The sequence below is a fragment of the Anomaloglossus baeobatrachus genome, chromosome 5 (genome assembly GCF_048569485.1).
Source record: "Anomaloglossus baeobatrachus isolate aAnoBae1 chromosome 5, aAnoBae1.hap1, whole genome shotgun sequence".
In the NCBI taxonomy this organism is placed as follows: domain Eukaryota; kingdom Metazoa; phylum Chordata; class Amphibia; order Anura; family Aromobatidae; genus Anomaloglossus; species Anomaloglossus baeobatrachus.
In genome coordinates, this window is record NC_134357.1 from 558,883,536 (window position 1) to 558,907,075 (window position 23,540).

A 23,540-nucleotide genomic window follows, 5' to 3' on the forward strand; every position below is an offset into this window, starting at 1 on the left:
CTCAGTCTTGTTTTATCCCCCAGTATTATATGTGTTATACTTGTGTAATGAGAGCGGTGGAGATGGCAGGATTAGATGCGATGTTCAGCTTTGCATTCGCTGGGGTCATGTTGGCGTCGGACTCTGTTCACACCACAGAATCTGACACGCAGGCTGTCTCTTAGCTGCTTAGCCTGACTCGAGCGTCAGCTGTTTTTGCGTCACTGCTCTGCAGTCCGGTAGGAGTTATTTCCTGCTGGCTTGTGAACTGCTGCTATCATCTCAGGCCGCTAATGACCTCTCACAGCCGCCTTCACTCTTTATAAGGTACTGGATCTGGTTGCTTGTCGCTGAATATAGCGCAGCGTTCCTTTGAGGATATTGGTCCTTACTGTAGTGATCCACAGCCTGGTGATGTGTCGTGTGCTTTCCTGTGTGGTGTGGAAATATCCCTGTTAGTTTATTTCCTCTGTTAGTTTATTTCCCTGTTAGTATATTGTTAGATCTAGCTACCATTAAGCCTACCTCTGGGATAAGGGACAGCGCAGGGTCTATAGTTTGAGGGTCAGCTTAGAGGTCCCTGCTTCAGTTACCCCGACCATCCCATGTCAGCTGATCATAGATGTGACTTCTCCATCTGTCTGTGACTTTTATATTTGTTTCAGGGTGAAGATCTGCCCCATATTAATACTACAGAGACATATGTGAGGGGGGATGAGCGGAGTAAAGAGGAAATTCCTACAGATGACTACCCAGGTGAGTAGTGACCACTAAATGCAGAGAAGTCACAGATTCTTCTCATTCAGCAGCTGCTACAATGTGGGACTAAAAGAATGAACAAAACGTATCCTAAAAATAAGGTGTAAGAAGATTCCCGTACATCCTAGACACAAATAATGTGCAGTTTATTCTTTTTATTGTCTTCTATTAATGACCTTGTGGATGGGATTGCTAGTAAAGTGTCAGTCTTTGCTGATGAGACCAAACTATGTAGGATATTAAAAACTGACCTTGATATTACAATATTAGAAAATTATCTGGATAAGATGTGGGAATGGGCAGACACTTGGCAAATGAGATTTATTGTTTATAAATGTAGAGTGATACACCTAGTACGGAGTAATCCTATAGCTGCATATATATTAAAGGGGTTGTCCGACATAACAAAAATTTTTGAGTTTAAGCTAATCTGTGCTGTATTGTCATATTAAACACCCCTACATTGTTATTTTTTGTTTTCTAACTTTTGTTCCTCTTGAATTCACCCTTTATTCTCTGCAGCTTCTTGTTTACATTCAGCTCCAGCAAACTGACCACTTCCTGTGCTGAACCTCCCAGTCACAGCTGGCACCGCCCGGCCTCAGTGTCCAGCCCCACCCTCTGCCCGCCCTTTGCACACACATACCCTGTCAGTATATTCTGCCCCAGCACCTGACCTGTTAACACTACAGCATTGCAAATAACAGCCCCACATTGGGCTCTGCACCCCACACCACATCGGGCTCTGCACCCCACACCACATCGGGCACTGCACCCCACACCACATTAGGCTCTGCACCCCACACCACATTAGGCTCTGCACCCCACACCACATTAGGCTCTGCACCCCACACCACATCGGGCTCTGCACCCCACACCACATCGGGCTCTGCACCCCACACCACATCGGGCTCTGCACCGCATACACACACACACACACACACACACACACACACACACACACACACTTGGGCTGTGCACCGCATGCACACACACACACACATCAGGCTGTATACCGCATACACACACATACATACATACACACACACACACATCGGGCTGTGCACCGACTCCCACCCCCCCCTCCCATAGGGAGTACATACTCACCCTTCCTCGGTCCCCGCCGCTCCTACACGTTCGCGCGCTGTCTGTGCTCTGGACATATCAGCACAGTAGTGACATCACCGCTGTGCTGAAGAGAGCTCAGACAGCGTGCAGTGATGAGAAGCAGCGCTCCCTCTCATCAGCGCTTTCAAATATACCGGCATCGGTGATCTGTGATGCTGGTATATTTGAATGTGTGATCCTGAGCAGGGGGCCCGGTGCTGGCGCTGACACCACGGCAGCTGCCGCCAGGCCCCTCCCCCAGGTCACGGGTCCCACAGCAGTGCAGGGGGAGGTTGTGGGCAGAGTACAGGGTGCGGGGGAATGTGTGGGAGGGTGCAGGGAAGGGGGCGGTGACTCCTCGCACTGTAGCCGCCCAGCAGGGAGGCGACTTGCTGTTTCCAGATTTGCATGTCAACATGGTCCTGCCCATGTTGACATGAAATGACCGGAAGCAGCAAAATCGCGGCAGGAGCGGTCACATGACCGCTCTGAGCCGGGGGAGAGGGGCTGACAGCAGGGCAGGTAAGTGGTCTCTATCTACTTACCTGCCCTAATGTAGCCCAATAGGGAAATAATAAAAAAAAGCAAATTAAGCCGGATAACCCCTTTAAATGAAAGTAAACTCGGACTACAGAACAGGAGAAGGACTTGGGGATTCTGGTAACAAGTAAGCAGAGAAGCAGCACCCAATGTCAGGCAGCAGCTGCAAAAACAAACAAACAAGATTTTAGCATGTATAAAACGTTAGATTAGATCCCGTGACCCCCAACGTATTGTTAACCCCTCTATAAATCACTTTTAAGGTCACATCTGGAATTTGAAGAAAGGGTTAATCTCCTGCACAAAGTCCAAACCGTATAAGGTAGAATATGATTTATTGGTCAACGCATTTAGACTTGTCCTGTTGAAGTCTTGATGACTTTGAAATGCGTTGACGATTAAATCTTATTCTACCTTATACCGTGTGACTTTGACTGCGCAGGAGATTAACCCTTTCTTCATTTCCATTGTTTTATCTCCACGTGGATTTCTGCAGCGGCCTACAGGCATTTGTGGTGGCTGTGATCTATCTGAGGTGAGCCCCTCTAAGTATTTCCTCATAATTTACATTGAAGAAAACGCTAGCTGCATGATTTTTTTTTTTTCCAACTTCACTTTGCATATCTGGAATATAAGATCCAATTTTTGTCTCTACGTTATAAAAATGATTTTCAGAACTTAGGGGTACTTTGCACACTACGACATCGCAAGCCGATGCTTGCGATGCCGAGCGCGGTAGTCCCCGCTACCATCGCAGCTGCGATCTCTTGTGATAGCTGCCGTAGTGAACATTATCGCTATGGCAGCTTCACATGGACTTACTTGCCATGCGACGTCGCTCTGGCTGGCAACCCGCCTCCTTCCTAAGGGGGCGGGTTGTGCGGCGTCACAGCGACGTCACACGGCAGGCGGCCAATAGAAGCGGAGGGGCGGAGATAAGCGGGACGTATACATCCTGCCCACCTCCTTCCTTCCGCATAGCCGGCGTGAGCCGCAGGTAGGAGATGTTCCTCGCTCCTGCGGCTTCACACACAGCGATGTGTGCTGCCGCAGGAACGATGAACAACAACGTAACTTTGGTCCTTCCGAAATTATGGAAATGACCGACGCTACACCGATGATACAATTTCAACGCTTTTGCGCTCATTAATCGTATCAAAAACGATTTACACACTCCGATATCGACAGCGACGCCGGATGTGTGTCACTTCGATTTGACCCCACCGACATCGCACCTGCGATGTCGTAGTGTGCAAAGTACCCCTTAGAGTCAGAGGGTGAGAGGTTGAAAAAGTTGGTCTTGTTCAGCTTAGAAGAAAAGATCTCTCAGTGGAGATCTCATTTATATGTATAAATACCGTATTTTTCAGACTATAAGATGCACTTTTTTTCCCCCCAAATGTTGGGGGAAAGTCGGGGGTGCGTCTTATGGTCTGAATGTGGCTGCGGGGAATGAGGGTTCTGCGGTGGAGCGGGTCATCGGGGGCACGAGCAGGCTGTAGCAGCCTGCCGTGACCACGTGGGCCCGCTCATTTCATATGCACGCCCATCCTCCCACCCATCATCTCTCAGCGCTAAAGCCAGCGCTGACATGTGGGCGGGATGATGAGCTGGGGGGTGAGCGGAGGGTGCGCGCATAATTAACAGCTGGCCGTGATCACCCCTGGCAACTACAGCCTGGAGTGATCATGTGCGGCTGTATTCACTGCCCGCCGTGCATCATTATCAGCGCGGGGTGCAGTGAATCAGTGTACTCACCCGTCACCTTGTGTGGAGCCGTCCCCCTGCAGCATCGCGATGTCTTCCTGTCTGTGCCGGTCAGCTGATCTGTGTAGAGAGCAGTGAGCACAGTGATGACGTCATCGCTGTGCGCGCCGCTAGTGTCCACACAGATCAGCTGACTGGACAGGAAGAAATCGCGATACTGCAGACAACGGTGACGGCTCCACACAGCGGCATTGCAGCTGAGACAGAGAGGAAGCTGATCGGTGCTGCAGGGAGTGAGGAAAGGTGAGTATAAACGTTTATTTTTTTTTTTCTGTGCCACAGGATACAGACCATATACCAGGATGGGGGTATATTATGAGCAGGATGGATGGGGTTATATTATGAGCAGGATGGGGGTATATTATGAGCAGTATGGTGGTATATGAGCAGGGTGCATGGGGGTATATGAGCAGGATGTATGGGGGTATACTGTATGAGCAGGATGGGGTGTAAGAGCAGGATGGGGGGGTATATAGCAGGATGGATGGGGGTATATGAGCAGGATGGGGATATATGAGCAGGATCATATACAAGGCAGGAGGATCGTTACCAGAATGGGGTACGTTAGTTGAGAAGTTGGGGACATTACCCCCATAACAGTGTCAGCAGCAGATCCTCGCCCCATAACAGAGTGTCATGACCACATTTTTTGGTTAAAATTGTATTTTCCTATTTTCCTCCTCTAAAACCAGGGTGCGCCTTATGGTCAGGTGCGTCTTAAGGGTGCTTTACACGAGACGAAGGATCGTGCGATGCATCGTCGGGGTCACGGTTTTCGTGACGCACATCCGGCATCATAAACGACGTCGTCTCTTGTGAAACCTCTGAGCGACGCAGTATCGCTCACAAATAGTGAGTCGTGTACTCGTCACTCAGTTTCATAATATCGTTTATTTTTACTTGTGCCGGTTGTTCATCGGTCCCGTGGCAGCACACGTCACTCCGTGTGACACCACGGGAGTGATGAACTCTGCTTACCTGCGTCCCACGGCTCCCGCCGGCTATACGGAAGGAAGAGGGTGGGTTGTTTACATCCCGCTCATCTCCGCTTCTATTGGCCGGCGGCTGTGTGACGTCTCTGTGACGCTGAACGTCCCTCTCCATTAAGGAAGTGGACGTTCGCTGCCCACAGAGAGGTCGCTCACCAGGTAAGTACATGTGACGGGGGTTTCATGACTTTGTGCGACACGGGCAGCAATTTGCCCGTGACGCACAAATGACGGGGGCGGGTAGGATCAATTGTGAAATCGCACGATCGGTCGTCCCGTGTAAAGCAGGCTTTATAGTCCGAAAAATACGGTACATGTGTGGTCAATACAAAGGACTGGCACATGACTTATTCCTTCCGAAAACAATACTAAGGACCAGGGGGCACTCGCTGCAAGTGGAAGAAAGGTGATACCGGCAGCTAAATAACAAAGGGTTTTTTACAGTTAAAGCAGTCAGACTGTAGAATGCCGACCTACAAGAGGTAGTAATGGCTGACACTATAATAGCTATTAAAAAGGGGCTGGATGTGTTCCTCAGTACACACAACCTTCTCGGTTATAAATTATACAGTCATATGATAAAGTTTGGGCACCCCTATTAATGTTAACCTTTTTTCTTTATAACAATTTGGGTTTTTGCAACAGCTATTTCAGTTTCATATATCTAATAACTGATGGACTCAGTAATATTTCTGGATGGAAAAGAGGTTTATAGTACTAACAGAAAATGTGCAATCCGCATTTAAACAAAATTTGACCAATGCAAAAGTATGGGCACCCTTATGAATTTCTTGATTTGAACACTCCTAACTACTTTTTACTGACTTACTAAAGCACTAAATTGGTTTTGTAACCTCATTGAGCTTTGAACTTCATAGGCAGGTGTATCCAATCATGAGAAAAGGTATTTAAGGTGGCCACTTGCAAGTTGTTCTCCTATTTGAATCTCCTATGAAGAGTGGCATCATGGACTCCTCAAAAAAACTCTCAAATGATCTGAAAACAAAGATTATTCAACATAGTTGTTCAGGGGAAGGATACAAAAAGTTGTCCCAGAGATTTAAACTGTCAGTTTCCACTGTGAGAAACATAGTAAGGAAATGGAAGAACACGGGTACAGTTCTTGTTAAGCCCAGAAGTGGCAGGCCAAGAAAAATATCAGAAAGGCAGAGAAGAGGAATGGTGAGAACAGTCAAGGACAATCCACAGACCACCTCCAAAGACCTGCAGCATCATCTTGCTGCAGATGGTGTCAATGTGCATCGGTCAACAATACAGCGCACGTTGCACAAGGAGAAGCTGTATGGGGGCGTGATTTGAAAGAAGCCGTTTCTGCAAGCACGCCACAAACAGAGTCGCCTGAGGTATGCAAAAGCACATTTGGACAAGCCAGTTACATTTTGGAAGAAGGTCCTGTGGACTGATGAAACAAAGATTGAGTTGTTTGGCCATACAAAAAGCCGTTATGCATGGAGGCAAAAAAACACGGCATTCCAAGAAAAGCACTTGCTATCCACAGTAAAATTTGGTGGAGGTTCCATCATGTGTGGCCAATGCCAGCACCAGGAATCTTGTTAAAGTTGAGGGTCGCATGGATTCAACTCAGTATCAGCAGATTCTTGACAATAATGTGCAAGAATCAGTGACGAAGTTGAAGTTACGGAGGGGATGGATATTTCAGAAAGACAATGATCCAAAACACCGCTCTAAATCTACTCAGGCATTCATGCAGAGGAACAATTACAATGTTCTGGAATGGCCATCCCAGTCCCCAGACTTGAATATCATTGAACATCTGTGGGATGATTTGAAGCGTGCTGTCCATGCTCAGCGACCATCAAACTTAACTGAACTGGAATTGTTTTGTAAACAGGAACTCATTAACAGCTACAGGAAGCGACTAGAGGCTGTTATTTTTGCAAAAGGAGGATCTACAAAATATTAATGTCACTTTTAAGTTGAGGTGCCCATACTTTTGCACAGGTCAAATTTAGTTTAAATGCGGATTGCACATTTTCTGTTAGTACAATAAACCTCATATCAATCCAGAAATATTACTCAGTCCATCAGTTATTAGATATATGAAACTGCAATAGCTGTTGCAAAAACCCAAATTGTTTTAAAGAAAAAAGGTTAACATTAATAGGGGTGCCCAAACTTTTTCATATGACTGTATAGTGACAAAAATGTATAATTGGTGGAGCTAGGTTGAACTAGATGGAGTAGAAGATATTTTTGCAAATCTAACTGATATTTGGAACGGTTAATAAATCATTCCACCTAGACAAAATCCCCAGTTTCCAAACAAAAATTTGCCTCAATGCATAATTCTGCCTCCATCGTGCTTCACTGAGGGTAGGGTGTTCTTTTGGCGATGCGCAGTGTTGGCTTTGTACCTACTGTAACATAACTTTTGGGATTATAACCCAAAAGTTAAAATTTTGTTTCATCAGTCCTTAACACATTTTCCCACATGCTTATCACAGACTTGATGGAAGTTTTGGTAAAACATAGCCGGACTTGGATGTTTTTCTTTGTAAGAAAAAGCTTCTGTCTTCCACCCTGCCACAAACATATGAAGAATATCAGAGATTGTAATCACATTTGGTACACAACTAGTACTGGCCAGAAATTCCAGCAGGCCTGTTGGTTGTCAACTTTTTTCTTTTCTGCACATCATTTTTTGAAGGGCGTCCAGTTCTAGGTAATGTCACTGTTGTAATGAATTTAAGACACTTTTTGATGACAGTCTTCACAGTGATCCTGTCACAGTAAATAGGGAGAGCAGGGGACCAGGGCTCTTAGACTGGCTCCCAGACTAGGGGGTACTAGGTATCCCTAATCCCAGAGTAACCTCTGAAGGTGAAGCTGTCTGATCCACCAACCTGACCCTGCCTCTGACTGGCCCTCATCTAATACACCTTCCCTCTCTACCCCAGTGGATGGCCGGGACAGGAGTGTGATAAAACCAGCAGAGATGGACAAACAGGGGAAACAAAAAATCTCACAGCACGCTCATACAAAGGTATAAGACAGTAAGCGGTAAGAAGAAAAATAGGAGCAGAGAGGAAACAACAAGACGATGAGCACCACACAATATAATCACCAGCAGGGTTGGGACACAATAGCACACAGACCACCACAACAAAGGCTATAGTCGGCGTGGAAACATAGATTCCACCGTCTTAAAAAGGCAAGGAATAAATGTCATAGGTTTCCAACAGCATGTGATCCCAGAGAGAACAAGCAGGCTAGTAGAGTTTAACTCTTGCTATCCTGACCATTAAGGCGCATACAGCTGGTCGACGCCCCAGCCTGCCTGTGTAACTCAGAAACACCAGAGAAACTATAGTGTGGGGTGTCAGAATCTGTAGTGTGAAAAACGTCTGATGCTGCTATGACACTTAGCGAGTTTTGCCCAAAACTCTGTGTAACAGATCCATGGATTATGCTCCATGGTTTATCTAATAGCTTGGAAATATTTTGTGCTCTTCTCCTGATAACTTTCCACAATGAGATTCCTTTGCTGTGTTGTCAGCTGTTTATGGACCGTGGCTTTTGCTGTAAAGTGCAACAAAGAGGGGGGTGGAGCCTGGACCGGGATGTGAGCACACACAGGGGGACATTCTCCTGCTGACTCACCGTGATACTGCTGGAGCCGCCGCACGGCTGACGATTATAGTGACACCAGTGGGCAGGGGAAGGTACCGGCATCCAGCAGGTGAAGTCTCCGCTCCTGAACCGGCAGCATGTCCAGGCGGCGACAGAGGGAACTTGGAGCAGGCAGAGGGCCTGGATCACAAAATGGCACCGAGGTCAGAGAGGAGGCGGAGAAAGCAAACACTGCCTGCCAGCATCGCATGGCAGCAGCTGCAAAGCTGGCACAGTTTGCAAGACAATCAGAGGAATCTCTGGAGGGGCCCGGTAAGATGGTAGAGGAGAAAGGGGAGGAGGAGGAGTCAGATCTGAAGGAGGCTAAAGGAATGTAGGGAAAACCAGGAGAAGATAAACAGGAGGATGATTCAGGAGAGCAGCAGGCAGCAGAGGAAATACAGGAGAACCCCACTATTAAGGATGTGTTTCAGGTGGTCTTCTTTTGCAAACAGGCCCTCACAACATTAACCCAGCAGGTGCTGGGAATACAGGGAGATATAGCTACTCTCAAAAAAGATCAGAAGAAAACTGATATGAGAACCAGTTCTGTGGAGAAAAGAGTGGGGGCAGCTGAGGATCATATAGTTACATTGCAAAAAGCAGAGAAAAAGTTCCAGCAGCAAATATTTGCGTTGTCCGCAAAAACGGATGACTTTGAGAACCGTTCCAGGAGGAACAATATAAGACTGGTGGGCATCCCGGAAAAAGTAAAGGTAAGAAATCTTACTGAATTCATAGAAACGTGGCTTAAAGAAAAGATTGGCGCTGATAATTTGACCAAGTTATATGCAATTGAGAGGGCACACAGAGTCCCAATGCAACCGCAACCACCTGGTAAGGGACCCCGTATGATGCTGGCAAAACTGCTTAACTACAGGGACCGGGATATTATTCTACGCAAGGCGCGGGATCTGGAGAACCTGATAATTGATGGACACCCAGTGGCTATATACCCTGACTACTCTGAAGCAATGCATGCAATTTACAGGGGTAAAGGGATGACTCCGTGAGCTGGGGGTTAAATATTCCATGATGTTCCCAGCAAAACGTTGAGTAGCAGCACTGGAGAAGGTGCACTTTTTTTCTTGATCCAGAGGAGGCCATGAAATGGATAGACACCAATGCAAGAAAGCTGCAAACAGGAGAAGGATAGAAGCTGGCTATGAGTGACACTGCAATTTCGTGATTTTCCTGGACTACAGGACTGGCTACTCCATAAGCATTTGCATATGTTAGAGGAGAAGGAGACTTCTTAAGCCCATTTTTATGGCAGTGACTGTACACTTTTTTTTTTTATTTTTTATTTCTTGTTCCCTTTCTCTTCCAGGTTATTATTGTTGATCTTTTTCTCCTGTCCCTGAGTGATAGATGGGGCAGGGAGAAGTTTCCTAACACTAAGCTGGACAATGACAGGAGGATGATAATAATCCCCCCCCCCTTTTTTTTTTTTTTTTTTCTCTAGCCGTGCGGCGGCGATTGATATTAAGGTTTTCAAAAATTCATATGTTAGTAGTTTACACTGTATGATATATGCAAATGAAAACGAATATGGTGAAGGCGGGAGGTGAGTTAAGGGGTTCTGCTCACTGGGATCAGACAGGTTTGGTATGAGAGGAAAGGAGGAAGGAGGTTGACCGGTCTGGGGGAGACAGACCTCATTCCCCATAAGGGAGTTAAAGATGTAAATCGGAGGTGGAGGAGTTTTGTTGGGGTAGTTCTAAGGGGCGGGTTAGGGACGGGAAAGACTCGGCGTACAGAGGGACAGGATGTTTGTTTAAAGATAACCAGTAATTTTCAACATGGGAGAGGAGATTAAAATATTATGTTGGTATGTAAGGGGACTGTCAGAGGTAGAAGAGACGCAATGATAAAATATATGCTAGACCAGAGACCATCAATAATGTGTTTATTGGAGACGCATTTGACGAGCGAAACGACAAATGTACTGAACAAGAGATGGGTGCAAAAGGCGTATCACTCTACTTTTTCTAGTTATGCTAGAGGGATCTCGGTGTTGGTCCATAGATCCGCCCTATATGATGAAGTGGTGACATGGATAGATACAGAGAGACAATATGTAATGGTGATCTGTAAGTTGTATGGACAATTATTATGCATTACTGCTATATATGTTCCACCGCCTTACACTAGTGTCAAAATTAGAGAGGTGAGAGAGCGTTCGACTAAATGGGGGAATTTGACATTCTTGTTGGTCGCTGACTTTAATAATGTCAAATTCATATTGGGACAGGAGCAGAAACTCACGGGAGGCGAGGAGGGATGGAGTGACAGCATTTGGTATCTTTATTCAAGAATTTGGGTTGGTAGACGTTTGGAGGATAAGGAATTTAGGGGTGACCTGTTTTTCCTGTCACTCAGCAACCCATGGTACGCTTTCCCGTATAGACCTGGCATTGGGAAATGAAATCATGGATTCTGGAATTTCAAATGTTGAATATTTGGCTAGAGTAATATCGGATCATAGTCCAATACTAGTATCTATTAAAAAACGGGGAGTAGGGGAAAGGCTAACAAGAGAATGGAAGCTACATCCGGTTTGGGTAAAAAGTATTGACATGGACGGTATAGCCAGTGAGATTCTGGAATATTTTGCCCTTAATAGAGGTAGTGCGGATCCATTGGTAGTTTGGGACGCCATGAAGGCATACCTGAGAGGCCTTTTATTTAGAGACGTTTGCCGATATAAGTCTCGTAGTAGACAGGGGGAAATTGATTGCTTAGAGGTCTTGAAGGGAGCAGAAGCAGAGATGGTAACACAGCCCACACCAGAGAATAGGCAGAAGCTAAAAGCAGCTCAGGAAGAAGTTAATAAGGTGCTATTGGAGAAAGTTGCTAGAAAGCAGGCTTTTCAAAAAGAGAACTTTTATGCGGAGGGAGAAAAGGTGGGACATCTGTTGTCGGTGGTGACGGCAGCCCAGAGACAATCATCCTTTGTGCATTGCATTCACACCACAACGGGAGATTTGGTTACGGAGGGGGTAGATATTCTGGACACGTTCGCAGCCTTTTATGAGGAATTATATTCCACTAGAGGGGAGACGAGACAGAGCGACCTAGAGGCTTTCTTAGGTACAATGACATTACCCAAAATTACAGAGACAGAGAAACGCAGTCTAGAGGGCCCTATCACACTTGTGGAGATAGAGAGAGCTTTGTATGGCATGGCAAATGAAAAAGCCCCGGGGGTAAATGGTCTACCGGTGGAGGTATACAAATCTTTGGAATAAATACTCTTATCAAAAAATAGCAAGGTACCCAGAGGATCCACAGTATCAACCGTAGCAAATAGCTGAATCCAGGCAAAAAAGGTGCAAAAATAGAAGACCTAAAATATAACTTTTATTTGACGTGCTAGTAAAAAGTGAGCCTAGGCTCACTAAGGGTGAGTGACATCAAAACCACGATAGTGATTAAAATCCTGCTGAACGCAGGGACACAGAGAAAAGCAAACCAAGTCGTCTTGGCCCTGGTGATAGTGCGGCAAACCTAGCCTCAAACCTCATTCGAGGATGCCACCAATACCTAGCTACCAAGGTATAGACTGACTATGGACTGACACATAAACTTATTCATTCATAAAACTGGATACGTTACCAGCATAAGGAAATGTGTCTATAGTGTATAAAGTGGACAACGGGTGTCAAGTTTAAATCCCACAAGGGAACGATCTTACCCGGTCCAGCAGAGATGAAGGAAGGGCGACATAAAGAAGGACCACCAAAAACACGGCTTTATCAGGGGGAACTGTCCACCAGCTCTTCAAATCCCACAGTAGTAATGCCGAGGGGTCAATTCCATGTAATAGGGCAGACACTCACTCCCAACGCGTTTCATGGAAAGCAATCATCAGGGGAGTCTGGTGAGGAATATAGAGTATGGCCCATACCCATCTTATGTGGCCATACTTCTGTGCCGGCACCTTTGAAAGGATATATGTCTGACGCACGCACATGTGCGAGTATCTTTGGGCACAGAAGTATGGCCACATAAGATGGGTATGGGCCATACTCGATATTCCTCACCAGACTCCCTTTATGTCGCCCTTTCTTCATCTCTGCTGGACCGGGTAAGATCGTTCCCTTGTGGGATTTAAACTTGACACCCGTTGTCCACTTTATACACTATAGACACATTTCCTTATGCTAGTAACATATCCAGTTTTATAAATGAATAAATTTATGTGTCAGTCCATAGTCAGTCTATACCTTGGTAGCTAGGTATTGGTGGCATCCTTGAATGAGGTTTGAGGCTAGGTTTGCCGCACTCTATCACCAGGGCCAAGACGACTTGGTTTGCTTTTCTCTGTGTCCCTGCGTTCAGCAGGATTTTAATCACTATCGTGGTTTTGATTTCACTCACCCTTAGTGAGCCTAGGCTCACTTTTTACTAGCACGTCAAATAAAAGTTATATTTTAGGTCTTCTATTTTTGTACCTTTTTTGCCTGGATTTAGCTATTTGCTAAGAAATACTCTTACCCAATTTGTTGAGTGTCTTGGAGGAGGCAAGGGAGAGGGGGATACTGCCAGAGTCTATGAGGGAGGCAATAATAAAAGTAATACCTAAAGAGGATAAGGATCCAAAACTCCTCGAATCATACAGGCCCACCTCACTGTTAACGACGGTTGTAAAAATTTTGGCCAAAGTACTCTCTAATCGATTAACAGAAGTGATATCTACCGTAATCCACCAGGATCAGTCGGGTTTTATGCAAAAATATACGACGATTATACCTTAACATGCAACTGCCGGTGGACAATCCGGGACAGAGACTAATAGCTTCATTAGATGCTCCTAAAGCATTTGACAGTGTGGAATGGGGATACCTGTGGGGAGTGCTAAGACATATGGGATTTGGCCCTAATTTTATATCCTGGATACAGCTGTTATATACTAGACCAGTAGCTAAAGTGAGGATTAATGGAATGTTGTCACACACGGTGAATCTACAAAGGGGTACTCGCCAAGGATGTCCGCTCTCGCCTCTCCTTTTTGCTCTGGCAGTGGGACCACTGGCGGCTGCTATACGGCAGAACAGAGACATAAAGGGATTTGTATATGGCCATCTAGAAGAGAAGATAGCCCTCTATGCAGACGATATTCTATTGTTTCTGGGAGACCCAAGGGCATCGTTGAGCTGTGCCATGGAGGTATTCGAGCGGTACGGGGGGGATCTCTGTACTGACTATCAATTGGACCAAATCGAATCTGTTTCAGGTGGACGCGGGAGTGTATAGGTCGATTCTGGGTGATGAGGTCAACAGACTGCGGGTTGTGGACCAGTTTAGATATCTGGGCATTGAGGTATCCATGCCAATTGGGAATTACATTACTATTAATCTAGTCCCTTTGCTGAAGCAACTGCGAAGTAAGATAACTGCTTGGAATAAGCTTTATTTATCAGTAATAGGGGGGATTAATCTTATTAAAATGGTGCTTATGCCCAAGATACTCTGTGTTGCACAATTCTCCTGTTTGGATCCCTTGGAGTCACTTTAAGGAGATTGATTCCATGTTCCGTGCTCTAATATAGAAGAACAAACAAGCCAGACTTAAACTCGAGATGCTACAGAGACTGAAGGATGAGGGGAGCTAGCACTACCAAATCCGGGAATATATCTGGCAGCTCAGAGTCAACATTTCAGGGGATGGGCAGATTTAGGGGTGGTAGACCCAGCATCCAGACTGTTAGGGCATGTTCTGCATCGGAAGCCATTAGTGTTCGGACTGGAGGACGGATCATTTGGGAGAATAGGAAAAACGATAGAAATAAAGAAGTTTTGTCAGCTAACCCCTCTTCATTCCTGGACTCCACACCGATGCAAGGAACGCCCTGGCCCGGGCGGAGATGAATGTAGCAAGAATCAAGTATCCAGCATCATGGAGAGTTGAAAAAATAAAACTGACATTTATTTGTATAAATATAAAAACATACAGACTGTGCAGTGGGCACAGAGGCACAAGTGCAAAAGGGTGGATTTATCCGACGCGTTTCGACCAGAGAGTCTTATTCATGGCATGTGTTTTATCCAGACTGATTCAGTATTTAAAAGGTACACATAACACGTTGAGGGGTGGGATTAGTGATCAATTAAAGCTGAAAAACGTGGAGGTGTGAAATTCTTAGACAACACTACCATCAGTCACGTAACAAGAATAAAAACATACATAAAACATAGTAATCCCACCTGTTATGATCCGGAACCATGGAAGACCACCACAAATCATTGGCAAAAAGGTGACGAGAGCATTGGCAACTAATCTGGCCGCCATCCCCTTACTAACCATCACAACTAGAAGTAGCCAAGGGGTGAACTAACATCCTGTGCACCGCGAACCCAGCCAGAGAACTAACTATCCTAAAGGTAGGAAAGATGAATAACTCTCTGCCTCAGAAAATAGACAAGAATAGCAAGCCCCCCACATTCAAAGACTGCGGTGATATAGGAAAAACACAATACACATGTAGATGACAGGATTAGCAAAAGGTGAGGCCCCCGCTGACTAAAATAGGAAAGGACAGGAAAGGGACTGATGGTGGCCAGAGAAAAACCCTGCAAAATACCAACTTCCTGATAGTACAAAAAGGCCCTCAGATCGCTCGATCTGAACTCCGTCCTATACCAGGTGCCCTTGTCATACCAATGAACAGAAAACAAGAATTATAACAAATTCAACAAGCCACAAACACATGGACCCAAAGGAGCTATACTCCACACAGAACTGCAGGGAGTTCCTCAACAATCCACTGAGGGGAAAAATCCCTGGAAGGAAAAAAACTGAAACCAACCACAACAAATGACAAACCCATATAATCAAAACAACCAGACAATAAATAAAGAGCAAGCACTTATCTGGAGTAGATGTGGTGTAGAGCAGGATTAAGCAGGCTGGAGATACAAAGAACAACTGACATCCGGCAACAGCCTGCAATCAGACCAGGACTTAAATAAGCAGAGAGTAAGCAAAGGAAACACCCACTGCACAACACACCTGGTCTCTGTCCAAACCATTCCTGGCCACCAGAGGGAGCCTCCCAGCAGCCAAAACATAACTAACATTCACAACAGTACCCCCTCCCCTTGAGGAGGGGCCACCGGGTCGCTCGGCATGAGCATGATGGAAGGCGTGAACCAACCTGTCCGCATGAATGTCAGAAGCCACAACCCAAGAGTTATCCTCCTGCCCATAACCCTTCCATTTCACAAGGTACTGAAGCTGATGCCTACTACGACGGGAATCCAGAATTTTTTCAACCTCATACTCCAGATCCCCTTATACCAAAACAGGGTCAGGAGGCGCTGCTGCAGGAACTGCCGGCTCCACATGTTTCTTCAACAAGGACTTATGGAAGACATTGTGAATCTTAAATGACGCAGGCAGAGTCAAACGGAAAGATACAGGGTTTATAATCTCCGAAATCTTATAAGGTCCAATAAATCTGGGCTTAAATTTAGGAGACGGAACTCTCATAGGAATATTTTTAGAGGACAACCACACCATGTCCCCTACTTTAAACCGGGGACCAACAGTCCGACGCCGGTTGGCAAACTTTTGGGCAGTTTCTTGGGACTGAAACAATTTATCCACTACCTGCCCCCAAATCTGCTGCATTCTGTTGACCACCGAATCCACCCCCGGACAGTCAGACGCCTCAAGCTGCCCTGAGAAGAACCTAGGGTGATACCCAAAATTGCAGAAAAAGGGAGACACCAACGTGGTAGAGCTAGCTCTATTGTTAAGGGCAAATTCAGCCAAAGGCAAAAACGAAACCCAGTCATCCTGATCCGCAGAAACAAAACACCGTAAATAGGTCTCCAGGGTCTGGTTAGCCCTTTCAGTCTGACCGTTGGTCTGAGGATGAAACGCCGAGGAGAAAGACAGCTGAACACCCAATTTGGAGCAAAAACTCCTCCACACAGAACTGCAGGGAGTTCCTCAACAATCCACTGAGGGGGAAAATCCCTGGAAGGAAATAAACTGAAACCAACCACAACAAATGACAAACCCAGATAAGCAAAAGAACCAGACAATAAATAAAGAGCAAGCACTTATCTGGAGTAGATGTGGTGTAGAGCAGGATTAAGCAGGCTGGAGATACAAAGAACAACTGACATCCGGCAACAGCCTGCAATCAGACCAGGACTTAAATAAGCAGAGAGTTAGCAAAGGAAACACCCACTGCACAACACACCTGGTCTCTGTCCAAACCATTCCTGGCCACCAGAGGGAGCCTCCCAGCAGCCAAAACATAACTAACATTCACAACACCCACCCCTCAACGTGTTATGTGTACCTTTTTAAATACTGAATCAGACTGGATAAAACACATGCCATGAATAAGACTCTCTGGTCGAAACGCGTCGGATAAATCCACCCTTTTGCACTTGTGCCTCTGTGCCCACTGCACAGTCTGTATGTTTTATATTTATACAAATAAATGTCAGTTTTATTTTTTCAACTCTCCATGATGCTGGATACTTGATTCTTGCTACATTCATCTACGCTCGGGCCAGGGCGTTCCTTGCATCGGTGTGGAGTCCAGGAGTGAAGAGGGGTAAGCTGACAAAACTTCTTTATTTCTATTGTACATATGGCTTTGCTCTTGCCGTGCTCCCCCTAACTAAAGGACATTGATAAAATGTATTCACAATTGTTTTTGTGACTTTATACCACTCCATATGGATCTCTCCACTAACAGGAGAACTCGATTAAATGCCATTTTCAATGCACAGACTGCCGCTGATTCTGCAGTGGGTGATTCACATGCAAAAGTGAATGAAGATTTTTCACTATTATTTAGAACACTGGAGAAATTCAAAATAAAGGAGACAAATCTATGGTGGGATTCCACCTCATTACATTCCTATACAGAGAAGAACATGATACCTCGTGGTCTCAGATTACTCAAGAATCCTACTTTTTCCACTCACACAGAGGAATTTTTAAATAACTGGAATTCCATTTTATCCAATTGTTCAATCAAACTCATGGAGCTTATTATTAAACATGAGGAAACTGAATTGGAAAATGTTAAAAAAAACAAATATTCGAAACAGAAAAAAATTTAGAACCTTTTAAAAATCATAACGACTTTTCCAACATGCAAGAACATCTTAATAAGCGCCTCAATTCCTTAGAAGACACCATTGCGGAGAGGAAAAAGAAAAAATTCGAAAGGGACACTTTAGATTATAAGCATAACAAGGTTTACACATGGCGTCTCCCTTCTCACTCCGTTTTAAAAAATCCGAGATATAAAAATAAAACTCCATATTACAACTGTAATAGAAGAGTCAGCTTTGGTGAAAACAGTACCACCTCAGCTTCCACTAACTATACTGTGGATGACTCCTCAGATTCCTCGGATGAAATTGAAACAAATCGTAGGACAAATAACACTAACAAAAAGATGCCAAAGAACGCATACGAAGAGGTGGTAGAAAACACAGGAGGAGGCAGGTATCCAGATCGTCGCAAGAAAAAGAAAAGACATTAAGATGATCGGTCTGGAACTTATCTGCACAAATCATTTCTCAAGACCAAATGGCTGTTCTGTCTAAAGGACTCAAATTTTGTCCAACCAAAAAATTTGATATTTTTTCCACTTTCCTCGATATTAATAAACTAGCTAGAAATTTAACTTTGAAGTGCCATTTTGATTTGGAAGCCAACCAGGATACAAATATGGCCCAAGAAACTAATATCGTGGAGAATGATCAGATTCCTGATTTCAAAGAGTTAATTCGTCTCACTGATCTAAGAAAACTTGAATCAGAATCCAGAACTGAGGAGCATTTACCGAAACAGTCTTTCAGAACACTGAATCCTTATTTTTACCCCCTTCAATCACGCCCATCAATATTGGACATTTTTCAAGAAAGAATAGAATCAGATCTCGTCCAATTGGATCAAGTTCATGAAAGAACATTTTGTAACTTATCACCAACTGAAAAAAATTACTCTTCAGACTCTAAAAGACAATGACACTCTTGTCTTTAGAGAGGCTGATAAGGGGGGTGGGATCATGATCCTTGATCTCCCACTGTATATTAAAATAAACTGAGATATTTGAGGATCAACAAACATATATCCATCTTAAAGGCGATCACACTACCTTGTTTAAGAGAAAAATGGACAAATTATTAGAAGATGGCCTTACAGTAGGTATATTAACACAAAATATGTTTGATTTTCTAAAAGTGGACTTCCCATTGATTCCTATTTACCATGCTCTCCCCAAAATTCACAAGGGGATTTCACCCCCCCATTCAGACCCATTAATTCGGGGATAGGGTCACTGGGAGAAAAATTGGGGTCCTGGGTCGACCACTTTCTACAGCCTTTGGTTAAAGAACTCCCTGGATTCCTCAGAGATACCAAAGCTCTTTTGTCTAATTTTGATTCTTTTGCTTGGCAATCTGTTTATGTTTGGATCACTTGTGATATAGTAAGTCTGTACCCTTCTATTCTCCATCATGTTGCACTGGAGTGTTTGGAGTCATTCCTTCTTAAATATTGTCCTTATCCATCTGATATCTGGGCCTATATCTTGACAGCAGTCAATTTTCTCCTGACCCATAATTATTTTTCATTTAATAAAGAATTTTATTTACAAAAATGCGGAGTCAGCATGGGAGGGAAATTCTCCCCATCTTTAGCAAACATTGTAGTTGCGGTTTTTGTAGAAATGTATATTTTTGATTCTCTTAATAATATCTTTTCAGATTATATTATTTTTTACACCAGATATATCGATGATTTATTATTAATATGGAGGGGTGACTCCCAAATTTTCCAGGAATTCATAAACTATATTAATTGTAATCCTTTCAATCTCAAATACACTTATTTGACTAATTCACACAAAATCAACTATCTTGATGTAACGTTGATGGGGAATTTGAATCGTATAGACATCATACCATACAATAAAGAAACAGATTGCAATTCAATCTTACTGGCCAGTTCATGTCACCCGACACATACTATCAAAAACATTCCTGTGGGGGAACTGATCAGGACCAAAAGAAATTGCTCCAGATCAGATCTCTTCCCACAGGAATCCAATAAAATCATTGACAAACTAAAAAACCGGGGTAATCCCACTTGGAGCCTGGATAGAGCCCAAAAAATTGTACATGACATGGACAGAGCAGAACTATTAAAAAATAAAAACAAGCAAAGGAATCAAAATTCAAAGAAAATCACATTCAGTACAGCATTTTCACCACAATATGGCCACATTATTAAAATCATTAAAAAACACATCCCATTATTGTATCAGGACAAAAACCTCTCCAGAGTTCTTAATCAATATCAAATTAATTTTGCAGCTAAACGTGCGTTAAATCTTGCTAATATTCTTGCCCCAAGTGCGATTTCTGCTCCAACAACAAATAAAAATTGGCTTTCCTGTTCAGGTTTTTACTGCTGTGGTCACAATCAATGTACAGCATGAAATTTTACTAAAATTAATAAGCAATTTGTTTCTACTCATACAGGTCTTTCATATGATGTCAAAAATTATATCAATTGCAATACATCATATGTCATATACTTGATTGAGTGCACAGCATGTAACATTCAATATGTAGGATGTCCTGGGAATCCTTTAAAGAAAAGAATTAGGCGACGCCTATCAGATACCCTGAATGTGAATGCGCTTAACATCTCTGCGGTTTCACGGCACTTTGCCAGTATACACAATAGATGTACCGACTACTTCACATTCATGGGTATCGAGAGGGTTAACAGGCCTTATAGGGGTGGAGACCACAGAAGAAAACTTTTGAACAGAGAATCCTTCTGGATATTCAGGCTCGGCACGAGGGTGCCGCACGGTCTGAATACCCGACAGGATCTAATCTTTCAATATACATAAATACACCATCCGTGGTTCTCCTCCCCCTGGCTTCTTTCATCTCCCCTTTTTGCCACGTACAGTTACAAACTTTGTTTATATAAAATCCCCAATTTATCTCATATATAGAATACTAAAATGTATTCAAAACTTGAAGATATATTTTTATATCCAATATTCCGTATGAAAAAATAAATATGGGAAAGTAAGACCCAGAGCTTCTTACCTGTCCAGGACTGCATATCCAACTAAAGACTTTTCATCCATCTGTTACTGGGGAGCGATTCCTTCTTTAATGTGTCCAACTCCTCCTGCTGCTAAGTCTGAACAATAGTCCAAATCTTTTTTTATTTTTTCTTCTCTTTCAATAATAATACGTGCCTCATGTGTTTTTATTCTCCAATTTTTGGTGCTTGTTATATGTAATCATTAAATTTGCTATAGCATTTTTTCAGGCTTATTCAATTTCTATGTTCAGCCGGAGAAAAAAAACACATGGGGCACCTATTAAGCTCTCCTACATTTACGTTTAGCTTAATCAACTAAGCATGTATATTTTGAGAGAGAACTCCAGTTTCATACAACATTTTCTGATGTGATATTTATTTATCAATTTTTTCATTGTGGATTCCTACATGTATGTTTTTATTCTTGTTACGTGACTGATGGTAGTGTTGTCTAAGAATTTCACACCTGCACGTTTTTCAGTTTTAATTGATCACTAATCCCACCCCTCAACGTGTTATGTGTACCTTTTTAAATACTGAATCAGTCTGGATAAAATACATGCCATGAATAAGACTCTCTGGTCGAAACGCGTCGGATAAATCCACACTTTTGCACTTGTGCCTCTGTGCCCACTGCACAGTCTGTATGTTTTTATATCTATACAAATAAATGTGAGTTTTTTATTTTTTCAACTCTCCATGATGCTGGATACTTGATTCTTGCTACAATAGGAAAAATGAGCCCCACACTTAGCCTGATGAATAGAATCTGGAGTAAGATCAAGCAAATAAGAGGGATTACAGCAATAACTGAATTCTCTCCGTTGTGGGACAATGAAAACTGCTCTGACATATACAAGATAGGCAAAATTAAGGAATGGGCACGTAAAGGTATATGGGGCAAAGTCGTTTACACAATTACAGGATGAGTTTGTACTGGTACCACCCAAGTGGGGATATACCAAACGGTTGGCGCATGCAGTGGTGGCTCATGGGGTTAAGCAATCATTGCTGGTACAGGCAGACCTAGTACTGAAATGTGTGTAGTAGTGGACCCACAAAAGGAATCATATCTACTACCGTGTTTCCCCGAAAGTAGGACCCCCCCGAAAGTAAGGCAGGGTGGGGGTTTCGGGGGGGTCCGCCAATGTAGGGCACCCCCCGATTGTAAGGCAGGGTAGCGGGGGGGGCCGGGGAATGTAAGGCCGCCTATGGGTGGTGGTCGCGGCGTAATGTAAGGCCGCATATGGGTGGGGGTCCCTGGGGAAAGTACAGGAACTTACCGCTGCCGCTGTTCCCTCGCTCCATCCAGGCCTTCTCCAGTCTCGTGCCACCCGTGGTCCGCCTCCGGTGAATGGCCCCCGCAAGGCTCCCTGCTGGCCATCAGCTCGAGCTGTGATTGGCCAGTCAGCCGGCTCGCAGCTGATTGGCCCTCAGCTCGAGCTGCGATTGGCCAGTCAGCCGGCTCGCAGCTGATTGGCCCTCAGCTCGAGCTGCGATTGGCCAGTCAGCCGGCTCGCAGCTGATTGGCCCTCAGCTCGAGCTGCGATTGGCCAGTCAGCCGGCTCGCAGCTGATTGGCCGAAATCAGTCGCGACGTCACCGCCTGCAGGCTCGCTCCGATTTCGGTAAGTTCCGAAACTCTGTGTGTGTGTGTGTGTACGGTATGTGTATGGGTGCCGTATGGGGCTGTATGTGTCAGTGTGTGTACGGTACCGGTACGATATGTGTGTGGGGCTGTACCGGTACCGTATGTGTCAGTGTGTGTGGTGGCAGAGTGGGGGGCAGAACCACTGTATGGGGAGGCTGCAGGGGGGAGGATGGGGTGGATGCTGGATCTCAAACAATGGGGAGGCTGCAGGGGGGAGGATTGTCATTTTTTTTCCAATGTAAGGCCTCCCCCGAAAGTAAGGCAGGGTGGGACTTTTGGGGGTAAAATTAATGTAAGACAGGGCCTTACTTTCGGGGAAACACGGTATATATAGGGACCTACTGCATACATATTTGCTTGATCACCCTGTAAACACTAGGACTAAATGGGAGGCAGAGATAGACGGGATCACTGATGAGGTATGGGATAGTGTTTTGGAATACATACCGAAATTATCAATGAGTGAACCAGCAAGATTATCCCACCTCTACGTGGTGCATAGTGCATATAGATCCCCGCTAATTATGTGTAAAATGGGATTGAGGAGTAACTCCGACTGTCCTAGATGTAATGGAGAAGGTGCCGGCATTTTCCACATGATGTGGATGTGCCCCAGGTTGGCACCCTTTTGGATAACTGTTCTTAATAGAATAGAAGGAGCTTATAGATGTAAACTTCCCAGACAACCCCTGGTATGTCTTTTAGGTTACGTGGAAGAAATTAGAGTAGACAACAATTTTAAAATGGTGATAGCCAGACTGCTGTATGCGGCAAGGAAAGTAATTGCCAAACACTGGATGCAGGGGGACCCACTGACTAGAGGGGAATTTGTCGCATATGTTAATCATATTGTTCGAATGGAGAGAAGCATATATGGGAAAAGGAAACAACTTGCACTTTTTGATAGATTGTGGAATCCGTGGTTGCAATATGGATAAATATTAGAGTTGGAAGATGTTGGACTAGGAGCAGAGATAGTTAGTTCT

The 23,540-nt window shown here is 44.5% G+C and overlaps 1 protein-coding gene across 1 annotated transcript in view; it reads left to right on the plus strand.

Annotated features, from left to right (window-relative positions):
- LOC142313004 (uncharacterized) overlaps positions 1–23,540 on the plus strand; it is an 80,780-nt gene that overhangs the window by 52,371 nt on the left and 4,869 nt on the right. The window contains 1 exon segment of the mRNA XM_075351990.1: positions 645–735. Coding sequence (XP_075208105.1) covers positions 645–735 — 91 coding nt within the window.